We start from the raw sequence: 19,358 nt of genomic DNA, 5'->3' as shown, positions 1-19,358 counted from the left end.
GGGACTGAACCCCTAACCCTACAAAGCAAGCTCACAAAACTACTTTCCCCATCACCGACCTATTCTGGAACCAGAGGACTCTTTTGTTCCTGAATCTGAAATCTGATTCCCAGGCAGGAAAAACTGTGGTTTTCTATTTTAAAACATGCCTGTTGGAAGATTGTCACAGGTAGGAAGACCAGAGCGCTGCAGTTCAATTTAAAATAAAACACTACAATATTCCAAGATCTGCTGTTCCAACTCGCGTTCTCCGCTACCAACTTCATGGGTTCTTATAGCAGAGGAAACAAGGGAAAGATTTCAATGGCCATCGTTGAGGATATCACAACTTGTGGGGAAAGATTAAATAAGTCAAGATGCAATTAGATTTTAAAAACCTGCTGCCAAATACAAAGGAATCATAGCACAGGCAACAGGCCATTCAGCCCAACTAGCGTGTTCCGGAGCTTGTGCTCTAGGTGAGGCTCCTTCCATCCTACCTTGTCAGGGGAAGGAAAGACTGAAGCAGCAAGGTGTATCACCAGTCTTCTCCCAAGTTAAGCTATGGGGCAAAGTATAAGTGCAGACCCCTAGGATGCAAAGGGCAGCGGGGGTGTACATCAGGCAAAGTATAAGTGCAGACCCCTAGGATGCAAAGGGCAGCGGGGGTGTACATCAGGCAAAGTATAAGTGCAGACCCCTAGGATGCAAAGGGCAGAGGGGGTGTACATCAGGCAAAGTATAAGTGCAGACCCCTAGGATGCAAAGGGCAGAGGGGGTGTACATCAGGCAAAGTATAAGTGCAGACCCCTAGGATGCAAAGGGCAGAGGGGGTGTACATCAGGCAGCACATTTGATGCAGCCCTTGGAGGTGTCTGAGGAATAATGAACAGGTTGGCGCAGCACCAATAAAATGGAGGACAGTAGGAAAAAGTTGCAGTGGAGAGTGTTCAGAGTCTGGAAGTGACAGAGGGGTCACCTATCACTTGACAAGATGACATATTTTATGCACTTTCCTACATAACAACAGTGACTTTGAAAGCAATTCATTGTGAAGCGTTTCAGGGTCTTCTGGGGGATGTTATATAACAAGTTCTTTCTTTCTGTGTGTGTCAACCTTCTGACAAACACCAAACAACCTTTCACTTCTTGGTCTTACTTCCAGTCTGTTCCCTTGCCACCTTTTTCATTTCAGAACAGGGTGCAACTTTGTTAAAGAGAAAGTTGAACACATTTAAATGGCTAAAGAGAAGCTCCGGAGCCTCATTTTGTAATTAGATGTCAGAAAGAACTGAAATCCGATGAGGTTGAATAAGGGCTGTCTTTGATAGGAATGGCACTCACTGCAAGCCTCAGGGACAAGAGAGTGTGGAGGTGAATGAACTTATTCACCCCAGTGGAAGGGTGAAAGCCTGAGGTGAATTGGATGCTCTGAACATAGCTCGTCATCGTCCATTCAAGGTTGCGGGTTTCTGCCATGGATCTTCATGTGACTGACCAGGCTGATTCTCGACCCGCAGGTCTTTGGGCACATGAGGCAGGTTGCCCCACGAGAGCGGGATCCGGAGGGCAGAGTTTGCTTCCTTTCATTTACCTTCTCTGCCTCGTCATTAAGACACTGTGACTCAAAGCGTGATGCAGCTTGAGGGACAAGTTGTTGCCATTTTGAACGATTAGTAGCAAGCTCCTCCCAGTCATTGTCACTGCTGCCATGCTTCGAGGGGACTTCAGAGTGTCTTTGAAGTGTTTTATTTGTCCTCCCCTGGAAGGTTAGCCACTTGAGAGTTGAGAAAACAGGGTATGGCAGGAGAGACACTTTATGGTCACCTGGATGCAGTGGTCCATGTAAGTTGAAATTACAATCTGCCCGACAGTGGCTATTCACCTCATCAAAGATCAACAACCCTCTAGTGTCAGTACTAAATACTATCTAGATCGAAAACTCTTTAACCTCAGTCACCTCCGTGCCAAAGCTGAACAGACCACCGTAGACATACATGACCTGGTTTACAAATGACTGCAGTGTCGTTCACTCTGCACCAGATTTGCAAGCCACTCTCCACCTCTTTAATTCTGCATACAAGATCCCTGAATGTTACCATAACTAAATTAATATCAGCCCGCACCTGGTCAGCCAAAGATTCCACCTCCCATATATGTTGAAGGATAGACTCTGGAATACATTGAGCAGCCACCTCTCTCAAAAAGCCACCATTGACGAGGAGATCCAACAGCAGATTAGCTGCGCTGCTCAGCCTTCTATAAACGAGGGCGCGTGTTTGGCAGCCGAGGCCTCTGCAAGCCAACAAAGGTCCTAGAGTACAGAGCAGTTGTCATCATCACACTCCTGTACTGCAGTGAGACCTGGACTGTGTATCAGTGACACATAGGAGCTCTATCAGCAACGCCTCTACCACATCATCTGGATTCATCGGGAGCTCATCGAACAAATGCTCGTGACCTTCCTGAAGCCAGCTCCACAAGCATTCAGGCACAACACCTGCAAAACATCTATGGGGTTACTGTAGAAGACAGCTATGGGGTTATGGAATCCCCAGGAAGTATGAATCAGCACTCCTGAGGTTAAAATCTGAGTCTGTGCTGTGGAGTCTCATCTACTGGCTCTGCCAATCAGAAATCACAAGCACAGTGGTCATTTTTCAAACAACAGCTCTGCCCCAAATTATTTGATCGTTCACGGCTTCCAGAAATATTGCAAACGCAACACGTTTTCTTAATCGTGTTACCTGTCCTGAGGTAAGCTGCCAGCAAGCTAAAAATAAAATGGAATGGTGATTACTTCTTGCCTGTTTGACACAACAGAAACACACAGAGCCTGGCCATTCATTCAATGGCAGTAATACCATGGGATATTCAGAACTTGCAGTGATAGGATGGAACACACCAATCCTTCCCCAAACCACACACACACACACACACACACACACACACACGCACGCACACACACACACACACACACACACACACACGCACTACTCCATCGCGCATATCCTTGCATGCACACAGCACATATGAACACAAACATAGACAAATACACTCATGCGTGCACCCGTGAACATACAGTGGGTAATGCAAAATTAATAGATAAGGGGCGATCCCTCCAATTTAGTGCTGCTAATGTTCAGGAATTCCCTGGGAAAAGGAACAAAGAAAAGTTCACGAGTGGTATTTAGCTGTGGCAACATCTCCCACACAGCCTGTTCCACAAATCTTCTCTCAGGTAATTGACGAGGTCATTGAACCATAGAAAAGTGCAGAAAGAGGCCATGGTTCAGCCCATCGTGTCTGCGCCAGCCTAAAAGAGAAAAAGGAAACTAGCCGCTCATTCTTATCCCACTTTCCAGCAGCCGGTCCGTAGCCTTGCAGGTTACAGCACTTCAGGTGCAGATCCAGGTACCTTTCAAATGAGTTGAGCGTTTCAGCCTCAACCATCAACTTAGGCAGTAAATTCCAGATGCCCTCTGGGTTAAAGTTTTTCCTTATGTCCCCTCTTGTCCTTCTACAATTCACCTTAAATCTATGCCCCCTGGTAATTGACCCCTTAGCTAGGGGAGACAAGTCTTTCCTGTCTATCCTATCCAGTCCCCTCATAATTTTGTACACCTCAATTAGGTCACCCCTTAGTCTCCTCTGTTATAAGGAAAACAACCCCAGCCTATCCAATCTCTACCCATAGCTGCAATTTTCAATCCCTGGTAACGTTCTTGTAAATCTCCTCCGCAGTGTGTCCAGAGCGATTATGTCCTTCCTATAATGTGGTACCAGAACTGAACACAAAATTCCAGTTGTGGCCTAAGCAGGGTTTTATACAGTTCCATCATTACATCCCTGCTTTTGTATTCAATACATCACCATTCCACATGCTTTCTTGACCACCTTGTCCACCTGTACTGCCGCCTTCAAGGACCTGCGGACATGCACTCCAAGGTCTCTCGCTTCCTCAACCCCTCTTAATAACTTCCCATTTAATGAGTATTCCCTTTCTTTGCATGCCCTCCCCAAATGCACTACCTCACACTTTTCTGACTGAATTCCATTTGCCACTTCTCCACCAACTCAACCAAACCACTGATATCATTCTGGAGACAACAGCTATCCTCCTCACTATCAACTACATGGCCAATTTTTGTGTCATCTGCAAATTTCCCAATCATGTCTCCCACATTTACATCTAAATCATTAATATATACAACAGACAGCAAGGGCCCCAACACTGATCCGTGTGGAACACCACTGGAAACTGTTTTCCATTTGTAAAAACATCCATCGACCTTTACCCTTTGTTTCTTGTCACTGAGACAATTTTGGTCCCAACTTGCCACCTTCCCCTTAATCCCATGGGATCTCACTTTCCTAACCAGTCTGCCATGTTGGACCTTGTCAAATGCCTTACTGAAATCCATGTAGACAACATCCACTGCACCACCCTCATCAATCCTCCTTGTTACTTCCTCAAAAAATTCTATTAAATTAGTAAGACACAATCTTCCCCTAACAAAACCATGCAGACCATCCCTGATCAATCTGTGCCTAAGTGACAGTTTATCCTGTCTCTCAGAATTGTTTCCAATAATTTGCAAACCACCGAAGTCAGGCTGATTGGCCTATAATTTTCTGGTCTATCCCTCGCACACTTTTTAAATAATGGTATAACGTTCTCAGACCTCCAATCCTCTGGGATCTCGCCTGTATCTGATGAGGGTTGGAAAATGATCCTTAGACCATTCGTTATTTCCTCCCTGGCTTCCTTCAATAGCTTGGGACACAATCCATCCAGCCCTGGTGATATACCCACCTTCAAGGATGCCAGTCCCTCCAGTATATCCTCTCTCACTATGCTTATTGCATCTAATATTTCATACTCCTCCTCTTTAACTAGAATGTCTGCATCATCCCTCTCCTTAGTGAAGACGGAGACAAAGTACTCATTGAGAACCCTGCCCACATCTTCAGCATCAACCCACAAGTTAGCATGTACAGGCTGACAATTAGAGGGCGGGTTATGGCAGGTTTACTGCATTTTGGAACAAAGGCAGAGAGAGACAGTACAACACTCAAACATTGTAAAGCGTTTCGTTTTCAGAGAAGCAGATGATTACCATTTTAGACTGTGGGTCTGCTACGGGACTTGCATTAGTTAAAATCCACCTCAACAAGTTGAGATAGCTGAATGTGATAAATTTGGTTATTTGTGAGTCAGCACCAGGAAAATGATCACAAAGCTACAAGATTGCCAATGGAAACCCAGTCAGGGGAGAAACCTGACACCCCTGCCTGTTTGGCCTACACATGACTCCAGTCCCACATTGTGTGCCAGCTCTTAATGACTCTGGGTGTTGGCTGAAAGGGGAATTTTGGCCAGGGCACTGGGCTAAATTCCCAAGGAATTCTTGATGTCCATTGTTGTGATATTGCTTTAAGAGAGAATATGCTAATGGGCAAGTTGCCAGCATGTAAACCATGTGACCAGCAGGCATTTTTCAGAGGCGCATTCAGCATGTGGTGGGAAGGAATTGCAGCTGTACCTTCCTATTAACAATAGCTGTTGAATCTTTGCAGTAAATCTGCTGAGCAATCCTGTACTACACCTTCAAATAAACCCAATCTATGTTTAGGTTACCTAAACTGTGAGAGATTGGTAAGTTTGCATTAAGCAAACATAGAAATACAATGTCCATGGAATTGTTGATGAGACTTTGGCTTGATAAAGATGAGACAGGATTTAAAAACATGTTCCATGCTTCATCAATCATGTTTTTGCATGTTAAGCTGTGACATCCTGTGTGTATTGCAAACAAGCTGTAAAATAATCAGCATATTAGTAAGTAATAGTTAATAAAAGAGGTAGTGTCAGCCATGACTCAGTTGGCAGCACACACTCATCTCTCAATTACAGGTCCAAGTCCCACACCATGGCTTGAGCACAAAAATCAAGGCTGACACTCCAGTCCCCAGTGCAGTACTGAGGGAGTGCTGCACTGTCAGAGGTGCCGTCTTTTTGAATGAGACGTAAAACCGAGGCCCCATCTGTTAAGCCGCGGCCCCATCTGCCTGCTCGGGTGGATGTAAGAGATCCCATTTCGAAGGAGAGTGGGTGTCGCGGCTCAGTATTTATCCCTCAATCAACATCACAAAAAAAACAGATCATCTGCCTGTTAACACTTTGGCTACATTACAACAGTGACTGCACTTCAAAAATACCTCATTGGCTGTAAAGTGCTTTAAAGATGTCCAGTGGTCATGAAAGATGCTACATAAAGGTACGTCTTTCCTTTGTTACATCCTTTGAGTTACAAACAGTTAATTTTTCTCCCAACTCAACAATATTTTAATACTTTTCGACAAATTCCGCTGTGACTATTTCTTCTGCTCACTGAGAAGCTTTTCAAAACTTCCCCACACAAAGAATCAGATGGTAGGTTTGTCACCTATTGTGGTACTGAGCTATGAATAAACAACTTCTTGTATCAAATCTCCATTTTGTGCCTGGCTGACAAAAGGAAGCCGACTAAAGGTATCGAACTTGCACAAATAACCAGGACATTATGCAACACAGTAGGGCCTGTCTCCAGGACCATTATCCAGCCAAATTAAGGCTGCGCTGTTAAAATAGTTTGACAAGGTTGTGGTGTACTCCACGAGTGTTGCCAAGGCAGATGCGGCCAACTGGCTATTTTTGGTTACATCAGGAATGCCTGGCTCAGGTTAGAAAGTTAACTTGCTCAGTCTCACCGGGCAAGTGCACTGGACAATATAAAATGGGGATGATACAGCTCCAGGGTCAATCTCCAGGCTAGGCTGAGGTAGCTTGCCTCAAAAGCAGGAAGGAGTGGAGGCATTATCATTAACCACCACCCCCCGACCCCCAGCAAGCGTAGATCAAAGAGACGGGCAAAAAAAAAAAGACCCGACACAGACCCCTGCTCCTGACTGCTACTCGGCAAGCCGCACTGAGCTCTGAGGAAGGAAAGGAACAGGTTTGGATTAGACACCCAACCACAGTCAAATTAGCCGATGCTGTCCAGACTGCGGTGTGAATGTGGCAATGTGGGGAAGGTATTAGAGGCTGTTTGGAGCTCACAATATCTGTCCCGACCAATAAAAACGCTCGAGATTTCCGATGGCAATGTCCCTTTAATAGCAGGCAGGGGATCCCTTGGTGCAGCGAATTGCTGAAATATTTCGGGTCCAAAGTAGCGCCCACGCACCAACAACAGGTGGCGGGCCTTTTGTTGTAATGTCCCAGTTTTGCGGGTGATTAAACTTGACTCTGAAGCACATGGAGATATTAGGGCAGGTGGTCAAAAGCTTGGTCAAAGATTCGCAGAAGCTTTACAGCGCAGAAAGAGGCCATTTGGCCCATTGAGTCTGCACTGGCTCTCTGAAAGAGCATTCTACCTAGTCCCACTCCCCTGCCCTATCCCCTTAACCTTGCAAATTCTCTCTTTTCAGGTGGCAACCCAATTCTCTTTCGAGTCCCTCGATCGAACCTGCCTCCCCCACCCTCCCAGGAAGTTGGTTCCAGCCTCCAACCACCCTCTGGGTAAAATATGTTTTCTTCACATCACATTTACTCCTTTTACCCATTATTTGGAATCTGTGCCCTCTAGTTCTTGAAGCTCTCTTGAGAGCAGGAACAATCTTGCTATTTACCCTGTCCATTAAGGTAAGCTTTAAGGAGCATTCAAAAGGAGAAGAGGGAAATGCAGAGGTTTGGGGGGGGAATTCCAGAGCTTAGGGTCCAGACAGATGAAGGAACACAGTATGAAAAAGTAAAAGTGCACAAAATAAAGCCTGTCAACCAGATGGACAGCCTTACTGCACTCTTCATGCAGCTTTTAACTTACCAACACTCTGATTCCTTTTGTTACTAAGTCGCAAGGGGCTGTGAGCTCTGACACATTCATTCCAGCCAAGAGTCTGTACATCCAGGGATGCCTGCACATCCACCTGCTGAAGCTAAGTGAAAAGGCCAAGGGGTACTGGAAGGCACACACAAATGTTAGCACAAGTCAGCAACACGCAACAGGACAGCATCTGTAAAACCAACTCAAATCTTTTCAAATGCCAGAGAAACATGTTTACGAGATCACGTGATGTTAAACTGAAGCAGAACGTTAGATATCACCCACTTGTTTGCTAAAATTTGACTCTTAAGTGGGGAGTCGCGCTTTACTGAAACCAAGGCCAGAGTTTTATGGTCCCACTGGGATGGGGAAGGGGCTGTAAAATGCAGCGGGCCAGTCTAAACTCCACTGGCCTCGGCGGGACTGTAAAATCCCACTGCCGTGAAATTCCTCCCCAATTGTCAATCCTCTTGTAGGATTGAAAATAAAAGAAAGCTGAGGAAAGAAGGATAGCAGCTTGCCAACATCTAGATTGACCTGAGAAGTGGGTTGAGTTTGAACTTTCACCCTCCTTCCCCACCCCTTCCCCCCCCCACAACACCCGCCAAACAACTGCTCAAAAATGCCCCACCATCCTGGGTGGTGGGGGCTGGGCAAGGGGAGGTTGGGGGAAACTGCTAGGGTGGGACTCTCTGGGGAAGGGGTGTTGGACAATGCTGTTGGGGATATTCTGCTGCCTGATTTGTGCGGACAGTGAGTTGGGGGAAGAGAAGCGAACGGCCAGATCACCTCCAGCAGATCCACGAGGCTCCATTTTGATCTACTTCTCGGCCTCGCTTCCGGTGCCAACCATCCAGGATTGCCCTGGAGTCTCCAGGGATTAAAACGTTCACCTCCTGGGCATTGCCAGAGTGGGGGAAAATATTATCGGGGCATTAAAGTTCATTTTCTTTGAACAGCTTTGCTCCCTAGCTATAAACATGTTGGAAATGGGGATATGGTGGGGCAGGGGCAGGAGATGGGGATATTGCAGGGGAGGGGCAGGAGTTGGGGATGTGGTGGGGGGAGGGGCAGGAGATGGGGATGTGGTGGGGGGAGGGGCAGGAGATGGGGATGTGGTGGGGGGAGGGGCAGGAGATGGGGATGTGGTGGGGGCAGGGGATGGGGGTGTGGTGGGGGGCAGGAGACTGGGATATGATGGGGGGAGGGGCAGGAGATGGGGATATTGCGGGGGAGGGGTAGGAGATGGGGATATTGCGGGGGAGGGGCAGGAGTTGGGGATGTGGTGGGGGGAGGGGCAGGAGATGGGGATATTGTGGAGGAGGGGCAGGAGTTGGGGATGTGGTGGGGGGAGGGGCAGGAGACTGGGATATGATGGGGGGAGGGGTAGGAGATGGGGATGTGGTGGGGGGGAGGGGCAGGAGATGGGGATATTGCGGGGGAGGGGCAGGAGTTGGGGATGTGGTGGGGGGAGGGGCAGGAGATGGGGATATGGCGGGGAAGGGGTAGGAGACTGGGATATGATGGGGGGAGGGGCAGGAGATGGGGATGTGGTGGGGGTAGGGGATGGGGTGTGGTGGGGGGCAGGAGACTGGGATATGATGGGGGGAGGGGCAGGAGATGGGGATATGGTGGGGGTAGGGGATGGGGGTGTGGTGGGGGGAGGGGCATGATGGGGATATTGTGGGGGGAAGGGCAGGAGATGGGTATGTAGCGGGGAGAGGGGTAGGAGATGGGGATGTGGGGGGGGGGAGGGGCAGGAGATGGGAATGTGGCGGGGGAGGGGCAGGAGATGGGGATGTGGGGGGGTGAGGGGCAGGAGATGGGGATGTGGCGGGGGAGGGGTAGTAGATGGGGATGTGGCGGGGGAGGGGTAGGAGATGGGGATGTGGGGGGGGAGGGGGAGGGGCAGGAGATGGGAATGTGGCGGGGGAGGGGCAGGAGATGGGGATGTGGGGGGGTGAGGGGTAGGAGATGGGGATGTGGTGGGGGAGGGGCAGGAGATGGGGATGTGGTGGGGGGAGGGGTAGGAGATGGGGATGTGGCGGGGGAGGGGTAGGAGATGGGGATGTGGCGGGGGAGGGGTAGGAGATGGGGATGTGGTGGGGGGAGGGGTAGGAGATGGGGATGTAGCGGGGGGAGGGGCAGGAGATGGGGATGTTGTGGGGGGGGGAGGGGTAGGAGATGGGGATGTGGCGGGTGGCAAGAGATGGGGATATGACAGGAGAGGGGTAGGAGCAGCTCAACTGGTCAACCGGAAGCAGCTAAACTGAGCCGCTTGTTCTAATTTTCATTTGGCAGCTGGTTCAACTGGGCCAGCCGGCACCTGGTTATGGTGACTGGGGGAGGCAGTCGAGCAGCTGTTTGACTGGCCGATTATGGTTGGTGCTGGGAGGTCCTGTAATGAAACCTCCAGGAACATGTCCACCTTGAGTTGGCAACCCATAGTAAAACAGAGGCAAAAAATAGGCCTAACCCCTGCAATTCATCATTAGCATGTGATCAGTGCAAAGAGGGTAAATGACCTTGATCCAACCACAAGGGGGCAGGAACAAAATGAGTGCAGCCATCTTTAGGGTCAAGGGGCCTCCGGTAAGCAGGCCACGGTTTTGCAAGCTGGAACCATCTGAAAATGTGAGGAAAATGGCAAGTTGGAATCTTAACCCCACACCGTCCACACACTGCCCTCCCCACTCCTTCCAAACCACCCCCTCCACCTCTCCCCAACCCCTACACTACTTTCAGCGTGCAAGTATTCACCTTAAAACAAATAATTTTGTCATGCCAAGAGCGTATCCCCGGATTCTGCCCACGAATGTGGTGGTGGTGTTTGGGGATATTGTCTGTTGTGGAGCAGAGTAAAGGAAAGCTTCACTTGGCAGTCAATGTGAAAATATATAAAGATGGTGCAGCACAGACAGTACAATGTCAATCAGCAGAAGGAACGTCTCCTGTTTGCTTCTTGGCAGCACATCATTACCGTCATGTCCCCAACTTCAGTGACTGCATTCAGCAACCTTCTACTGATTGTCAAAGCAACTGCTTGGGATTTGGGCGGTGCCTGAGAGACTTTGCAGCTTTGGACGCTCCAGCCCAGACTGATGGGATGGTGTGTGTGTGTGTGTGTGTGTGTGTCAAGTGAGAATCTGTGTCCGATCCTTTGACCCGCACTCTCTTCGGCAGCAGCACCTCACAAAATCTGGATTTACAATTAACCATTCAGTTCTGAAGCTTACAGTATACCGGGAGCTAGGGATCAGCCTGCTGTCAGATATACAAGTCACGTTCTCTCACCTGTTCGTGCAGATAGTAGTTAAAAGCGACGAGATAGAAATAGCACTCTGTGCTCTGTAGTACTCTTTGGAGAAAATATTCTTTGGTGCTGTTGCCCTAAACATAGCAGAGGATAAAATTCACAGAAAAATAAGTCATGAGCAGCTACTTCTTTCTTTTGAAGCAGAGAAACGGCAGGCCAAGTGTGTCGGATGACTGAAATTAGATCGAGTGGGTGGGAAGGCGAGAACGAGCCAAGAAATACCTGTTACGTGAGGACAACCTTGGGTTTGTGCGAGTGGGAGGAGTAACAGGGGCCAATGCTTTCACCGTACTCAGCTTTGGGGAGTACGAGGTCCAGCAGAACGCTGCTCTCACAGCTGTGAAAAGCCACATTCACAGGAGGGTCACAGTCTCATTTTCAGCCAGAGACGAATAATGTAATGGGGCAAAAGGGCTGATAATCAGAGGACACGAATTTAAGGCGATTGGTAAAGGAACCAGAGGTGAGATGGGGAGATGTTTTTTTTTAAACATGGCGAGTTATGAAAATGTAAAACGCACCACTGCCTGAAAGGGTGGTAAAAGCAAATTCAACAAAATGGTCAAAAAGGAACTGGATAAATAGTTGAAGGGGAAATATGCAGGTTCATAAGAGGAGAGGAATTAGGACTAATTACAGCTTTTTTAAAATGCTGACACAGTCATGATAGACCAAATGGCCTCTTTATCCTCTGTACAATTCTACAAAGTCCAAGTCAGCGATCTTCACTTCACAGCCCACGCTTGTCTTTCCTAACACCCATTAACCAACCCTCCTGCTCGCCAACTCTCCCTCTCACCTGCTCGCCGCTTCCAAGCCCAGTCTTCCCACTTGCAGCCCGTCTCGCTCCCTGGCTTGCTCCCTCCCTCTCGCTGTCCCTCTCCTGAGCCCTCATTCACAGTGAGAGTCCAGGAGAGGGGAGTGGCAAGTGAGGTGGGGGGGGGATGGGCGGGTCACCAAGCAGCAGGGTAGGGGAAGGAAGCTGCGGGCGCAAGGGAGAAGCGATGAGTGGAGGGTCGGGTCTGCCCAGGAAGGCAACCACTGAGCAAGGGGAAGAGATGACGAGCGGGAGGGTTGAGAAAGGAGGCAGTGAGCGGAAGGGAAGTAGAATGAGTTAGTAAGGTATGAAGAATTGATAAGTTGAGAGTTGGCAAGTTATTAAAGACATTAATAACAGTACATTTCGTGCACTGTGTACTGTCAAGTTCCCCTCCAAGTCACTCCCCACCCTGACTTGGAAATATATCACCGTTCCTTCACTGTCGCTGGATCAAAATCCTGGAACTCCCTCCCTAACAGCACTGTGGGTGTACCTACACCACATGGACTGCAGCGGTTCAAGAAGACAGCTCACCACCACCTTCTCAAGAGCAATTAGGAATGGACAATAAATGCTGGCCCAGCCAGCGAAGCCCACATCCCATGAACACATTCTTTAAAAAGTCACAAATGTGTTTATCTTTTATAATTATTTTTGTGTTTTACTGCAGAAGAAATTCATCGCAATGAATCTATAGAAGTATTAGATTCTATTTGTGGTCCACTTAATTTTTACAGTCAATACCAGTCATCTAAGAGTTGCATTATCTGGATAAATACACCTATGTTTGTGTTCCTATGTATATGAAAGAACTGTGTCCAACAACACATATCTATCACATACTGGAAACTTCATGTTCTGCTATAGATGGTGGCGTTGTGTTAATGTCACTGGACTAGTGGCCCAGGCTTAATGTTCTGGAGACGTGGGTTGAAATCTCACCATGGCATCTGGTGGAATTTAAATTCAATTTCTAAATCTGGAATATAAAGCTAGTCTCAGTAATGAAACCGTCATTGATTGTTTTGGTTCACTATCGTCCTTTAGAGAAGACAATCTGCCATCCTTACCCAGTCTGACCTATATGTGACTCCAGATTCACAGCAATGTGGTTGACTCTTAATTTCCCTCTGAAATGGCCTAGCATGGCACTCAGCTCAGGGGCAATTAGGGACGGGCAATAAATGCTGGCCTTGCCAGCGACGCCCACATCTCAGGAAAGGATCGAGAAAAAAAGGATACAAAGCTGGGCACTGAGCACCAGCCTGGAATTTGTAAGCGTTTTCCACCCTGGAAAGTCCACTCACCAAACACACGCTTAAATTCTGATGGAGTTGAGGCTGTAGTGCCTTTAAAATGAGACCATTGTGGGGTTAAAGGCAGGGAGCTCTGCCACATGGTATAACACTGTTCTCCTTAGAAAACTGTGCATCACCTGGCAATGCTGTGGGTATCGACAAGGCAGGCTGGTAATCTCACGATTGCATTCTATTTTCAAATCTGAGTATTTAAAGGGTCTAATTAAAGGCAGCTTTTGTTGGGAGAATGAGGCTACAGTAGAACATTCCCATTAAAATTTATAATCATTTTCTCAGCATTGTCAAATGAAACACTTCACTGATAATGAGCTTGCTGCCAAACACATGAATACACGACATTTCCATACCAATGAAAGCATTCACGCCAGCCTCAGCTCTTCTAATATGTACTCACTGCGGTTACTCATCGCAAAACTACACCATTCACAACGGGAGATAATGAATTCCTTTGTAATTCGTCATCAGAAATTACCAGGTACAGTCAAGTGCTGTAATAGTGATAGGCAACACTCCCAATTGAGCTGACTCCTTGTTAACTCTTACTGCACACATTTGTCCTGTTTTATGTTTTCTACCATTAAAACCTGATATAAAACATAAACTGGGACAACTTTACGAGTGCCATGCAACCCCTCTCTCTTCACCCCCCCCCCCACCCCCCCCCCACCGAGTTAGATGCCAGGCATGAACAGTGGGCATGACTCCCCACCAGTAACCCTGCCATGTGTAAGATCAGCCTTCAAGAGTGTGTTGGGTGTTTTAAATACATGACTGGGGAGGTGGGGGGGTGGGGGGGGGTGGTGCGGGTTACATGAAATGTCAAGTATTAGAAGTGTTCGGTGTTTCTGTTGCAGGGCTTTGCGCACAGTATCCACTTACCCAATACGCAGCCGGCACAGCGTCCGTATACCCAATATGCAGCCGGCATAGTATCCACTTACCCAATACGCAGCTGGCACAGCGTCCGTGTACCCAATATGCAGCCGGCACAGTATCCGCGTACCCAATATGCAGCCGGCACAGTATCCGCGTACCCAATATGCAGCCGGCACAGTATCCGCGTACCCAATACGCAGCCGGCACAGTATCCGCGTGCCCAATACGCAGCCGGCACAATATCTGCATACCCAATACGCAGCCGGCACAGTATCCGCGTACCCAATACGCAGCCGGCACAATATCCACATACCCAATACGCAGCCGGCACAGTATCCGCGTACCCAATACGCAGCCGGCACAGTATCCGTGTACCCAATACGCAGCCGGCACAGCGTCCGTGTACCCAATACGCAGCTGGCACAGTATCCGCGTACCCAATACGCAGCCGGCACAGCATCCACGTACCCAATACGCAGCCGACACAATATCCGTGTACCCAATACGCAGCCGACACAATATCCGTGTACCCAATACGCAGCCGGCACAGTATCCGTGTACCCAATACGCAGCCGGCACAGCATCCGCGTGCCCAATACGCAGCCGACACAATATCCGTGTACCCAATACGCAGCCGACACAATATCCGTGTACCCAATACGCAGCCGACACAATATCCGTGTACCCAATACGCAGCCGACACAATATCCGTGTACCCAATATGCAGCCGACACAATATCCGCGTACCCAATACGCAGCCGACACAATATCTGTATACCCAATACGCAGCCGGCACAGCATCCGCGTGCCCAATACGCAGCCAGCATGACTTTCACATGGACGGGAAATTGGGCAGAAATAGTTGCTAATCTTCCAGGGTAATTTGATAAGGTGGATTCAAAATTGGCTTAGTTGTAGGAGACGGAGTGTGATGACAGAAGGGTGCTTTAGTGACTGGAAGCCAATGTCCAACGGGGTACCACAGGGATCTGTGCTCGGTCCCCTATTATTCGTCATTTATATAAACGACATAGATGACCATGTGGGGGGTAGGATTAGTAAGTTTGTGGATGACACAAAGATTGGCCGGGTGGTTAATAGTGAGGTTGAGTGTCTTGGGCTACAGGAAGATATAGACGGGATGGTCAAATGGGCAGATAAGTGGCAGATGGAATTTAACCCTGAAAAGTGTGAGGTGATACATTTTGGAAGGAGTAATTTGATGAGGAAGTATTCAATGAATGGCATGGCACTAGGAAGCTCTGAGGAACAAAGAGACCTTGGCGTGTGTGTCCATAGATCTCTGAAGGCAGAGGGGCATGTTAGTGAGGTGGTGAAAAAGGCATATGGGACACTTGCCTTCATCAATCGAGGCATAGATTACAAAAGTAGGGAGATCATGTTGGAGTTGTATAGAACCTTGGTGAGGCCACAGCTGGAGTACTGTGTGCAGTTCTGGTCGCCACATTATAGGAAGGATGTGATTGCACTGGAGGGGGTGCAGAGGAGATTCACCAGGATGTTACCTGGGATGAAACATTTAAGTTATGAAGTGAGATTGGATAGACTTGGGTTGTTTTCGTTGGAGCAGAGAAGACTGAGGGGTGTTACCTGATCGAGGTGTACAAGATTATGAGGGGCATGGACAGGGTGGATAGGGAACAGCTGTTCCCCTTAGTTGAAGGGTCAGTCACAAGGGGACATAAGTTCAAGGTGAGAGGCAGGAGGTTTAGGGAGGATGTGAGGTAAAACATTTTACCCAGAGGGTGGTGACGGTCTGGAATGCGCTGCCTTGGAGGGTGGGGGAGGCGGGTTGCCTCATATCCTTTAAAAAGTACCTGGATGAGCACTTGGCATGTCATAACATTCAATGCTATGGGCCAAGTGCTGGTAACTGGGATTAGGTAGGTAGGTCAGGTGTTTCTCATGTGTCGGTGCAGACTCGATGGGCAGAAGGGCCTCTTCTGCACTGCGTGATTTTGTGATTCCCATTGCATAAAACTCTGCACTGGGATATTAAATCACTTGAAGATTACCATCCAAATAAATTTCCATTGCATCTGATACTTGGTCCCAACCCATTTGGATGCATAAACCTGTATTCATGGAATCGTAGAATGATTACAGCACTGAAGGAGGCCATTTAGCCCATCAAGTCTATGGCCAGCTCTCTACAAGAGCAAGTCAGGTGACTCCACTCCCCTGCCTTTTCCCTATTATATAACAAAGTTTTTCTCTCCTGATAATTATCCAACTAATTATTAATTATCCAGTTAATTAATAATTATCCAGTGCCTCCACCACACTCTCTGGTAGCGCATTCCAGACCCTAACCACTTGCTGCGTAACAAAGTTTCCCCCCCCCATGTCACCGTTGCTTCTTTCGCTAATGGCCTTAAATCTGTGCCCTCTGGTTCTCCATTTTTCCACCAGTGGGAACAGTTTCTCCCTTTCTGCTCTGTCCAGACGCCTCATGATTTTGAGCAACTCTATTGAATCTCCTCTCATCCTTCTCTTCTCTGAAGCACCAGCCTCTCCGATCAATTCACTAGACTGAGCATCACCTCCATCAACAGCTCACTATTCTCCTGGGGGTCTGCATTATTATTTACCCGTGGCCAATTTCCAGCTGGGATAATGGAACGCCGGCTGATTTGATTTCCAACCCTTGAGCCGCCGGGTGAGGATAAGGGAAGGATGCTTTTAGTGTTTCACCTAACCCATTCCGAGATCAAACAGCATCCCCAGGTCTACATTATTCAGGTCAACATTGGGTAATGCGCACTTACACATTAATACCTGAGAGTTGTCTAATTGCCATGGCCTGTGGCATCAATTGAACCCCCAACCCCCACTCCTCAGTTGAGTTATTGCCTTGACCTTGGGATCCATCCCCAAACTGCCCCCAAAGCTCTGCGGTTTCCACAGCAACTCACTTACCTGAACCTGGTCATTCTCCCCAATGCTCTCCATCTTCTGCTTGTATTCAAAAATGGCTTCTTTAATGTCATGCATTTCAGAGCAGAGCGCTATGGCTATATCCACCTGATTGAGGGGAAATACAAGAAAAGTGACACATTGGTTAAGTCCTCTATCACTGAGCTTGTTTTCCTTGTCACCTGTGGGCTATAGCCTTGCAATACCAAATGCAAGAGGTCCTTATTCATGTTAAGCCTAGACTGACTCTGAGCAGCCTGTTTGACCCAGACTCTAGTCAACTGATATCCACATACCAGCTGGATAGCAATCAGGAGATTCCTGAAGGTAACTTTAATGTCCCATCCAATGCCCTATCATAAACTAACTTAACACTGGTCAGTGATGGAATCTGCTGACCCCAAGAACTCTGTGGCTCAATAGCAAGATGGTATGTTAAGGTATAGAGCCATCAAGGGGCAGTTATCTGCTTTATATCCTCTATGCAGCAAGTTTCCAAATACTTTGTTAAGCACAGCAAGGCACTTATTAGAGGAGTATTTACTTGAGTAATACCGGGGATGAGAGACTTCAGTTATGTGGAGAGACTAGACAATGCATATAATCATACAAATCAGGAGCAGGAGTAGGCCATTAGGCCCCTCAAGCCTGCTGCACCATTTGATAAGATTATGGCTGATCTGATTGCAATCTCAACTCTACCTTCCCGTCTACCCCCTCTAACAATTGACTTCCTTGTTAATCAAGAAGCTATCTAACTCAGCCTTAAAAATATTCAATGATCCTGCCTCTATAGCTCTCTGCCGAAGAGAATTCCACATGATATTTATTCTCAGAGATAAAGATTCTCCTCATCTCCATCTTATTTATAAGTTGTGTCCTCTGGCTCTAGTCTCTCCCATAAGGGGAGACATTCTCTCAGCACCCACCCTGTCAAGTTCACTCAGGATCTTAAATGTTTCAATAAGATCACCTCTCAATCTTCTAAACTCCAATGGATACAGGCCCAACCTGTCTAATTTTTTCTCATAAAATAGTCCCTCCATCCCAGGAATTAGTCGAGTGGACCTTTTCTAACACATTTATATCCTTTCTAAAGGAAAGGGACCAAAACTGGACACAGTACTCCAGACGTGGTCTCACCAAGGCCCTGTACAACTGTAGCATCAGTTCCCTACTTTTATATTCCATTCCCCTTGCAATAAACACCAACATTCCACTTGCCTTCCTAATCACGTGCTACATCTGCATACCAACTTCTTGTGATTCATGTACCAGGACACCCAGATCCCTTTGCACCTCAGAGTTTTGTAATCTCTCTCCATTTAAATAATCATATTGCTTCTCTATTCTTCCTGCCAAAGTGGACAAGTTCACATTTTCCCATATTATATGCTCCAAGCTGAGATTGTTCTCCTTGGAGCAGAGAACGTTATGGGGAGATTTAATAGATGTGCTCAAAATCATAAAGGGTTTTGAGACAGTAAATAAGGAGAAATAGTTTCCACTAGCAGGAGGGTCAGTAACCAGGGGATGCAGATTTAGGGTAAATACCAAAAGAGTCAGAGAGATGAGAACAATAACTTGAACACAGTCAGTTATTGCTGAAAATAGAGACTTTTTTGGATCGATGTTTTTCATCTTGCTCTCATTAGGGCAACTCATTCCCTAGGGCAATGACTTGACCAATCAGAGCCAAGCTGCCTAGTTTAAGTTTCAAACAATGCTTGGCAATTAATTGTCAGTCACCATGAATTGGTGCATTCTCTATGGCAATGCCTTTACCAATCAGGGTCCACTTGCCAACCAATCAGCACTCTCTTCTCATACATTATAAACACGTTCCCCCCAACTTTGGTATTTTCTTGTGCGTTGTCCTGATGAGTGCACGACAAAAAAGCTTCGACAAAAAAAGTCTCTTTTCTCAGCAATCCTCAGGCCAGTTATTCTGATCTGGAGCACGCTCCCTGAAAGGGCGGTGGAAGCAGATTCAAGAGCAGCTTTCAGAAGGGAGTTGGATAAATACTTGAAAAAGAAAAGAACTGTAGAGACATGGGGAAAGAGCAGAAGAATGGGGACTAATCAGGCAGATCAAAAAAGAGCTGTTGTTGGAACAATGGGCTGAATGGCCTCCTTCAGAACTTCACAAATCGATGATTTATCAAGCCAGAATTTAACTCAGTCCAGAAAGCCGATTTTCAAACAGCCAGTTAAAACTTGCTAAGTTGATTCGCAGCTTGACA

The 19,358-nt window shown here is 47.5% G+C and overlaps 1 protein-coding gene across 2 annotated transcripts in view; it reads right to left on the bottom strand.

The window, feature by feature from the left end:
• LOC121270895 (paladin-like) overlaps positions 1–19,358 on the bottom strand; it is a 260,286-nt gene that overhangs the window by 145,517 nt on the left and 95,411 nt on the right. For both annotated transcript variants that reach the window (XM_041176468.1, XM_041176469.1), the window contains exons 10-12: positions 17,119–17,223; positions 11,142–11,237; positions 7,848–7,982 (exon numbers count right to left, since the gene is read on the bottom strand). In XM_041176468.1, the coding sequence (XP_041032402.1) occupies positions 7,848–7,982; positions 11,142–11,237; positions 17,119–17,223 (336 nt within the window). The remainder of the gene's footprint in view (positions 1–7,847; positions 7,983–11,141; positions 11,238–17,118; positions 17,224–19,358) is intronic.

The sequence above is a fragment of the Carcharodon carcharias genome, chromosome 28, assembly GCF_017639515.1.
Source record: "Carcharodon carcharias isolate sCarCar2 chromosome 28, sCarCar2.pri, whole genome shotgun sequence".
Classification (NCBI taxonomy): domain Eukaryota; kingdom Metazoa; phylum Chordata; class Chondrichthyes; order Lamniformes; family Lamnidae; genus Carcharodon; species Carcharodon carcharias.
The sequence above is the reverse complement of the archived record's forward strand: the minus strand, read 5'-3'. Positions and strand labels throughout refer to the sequence as shown.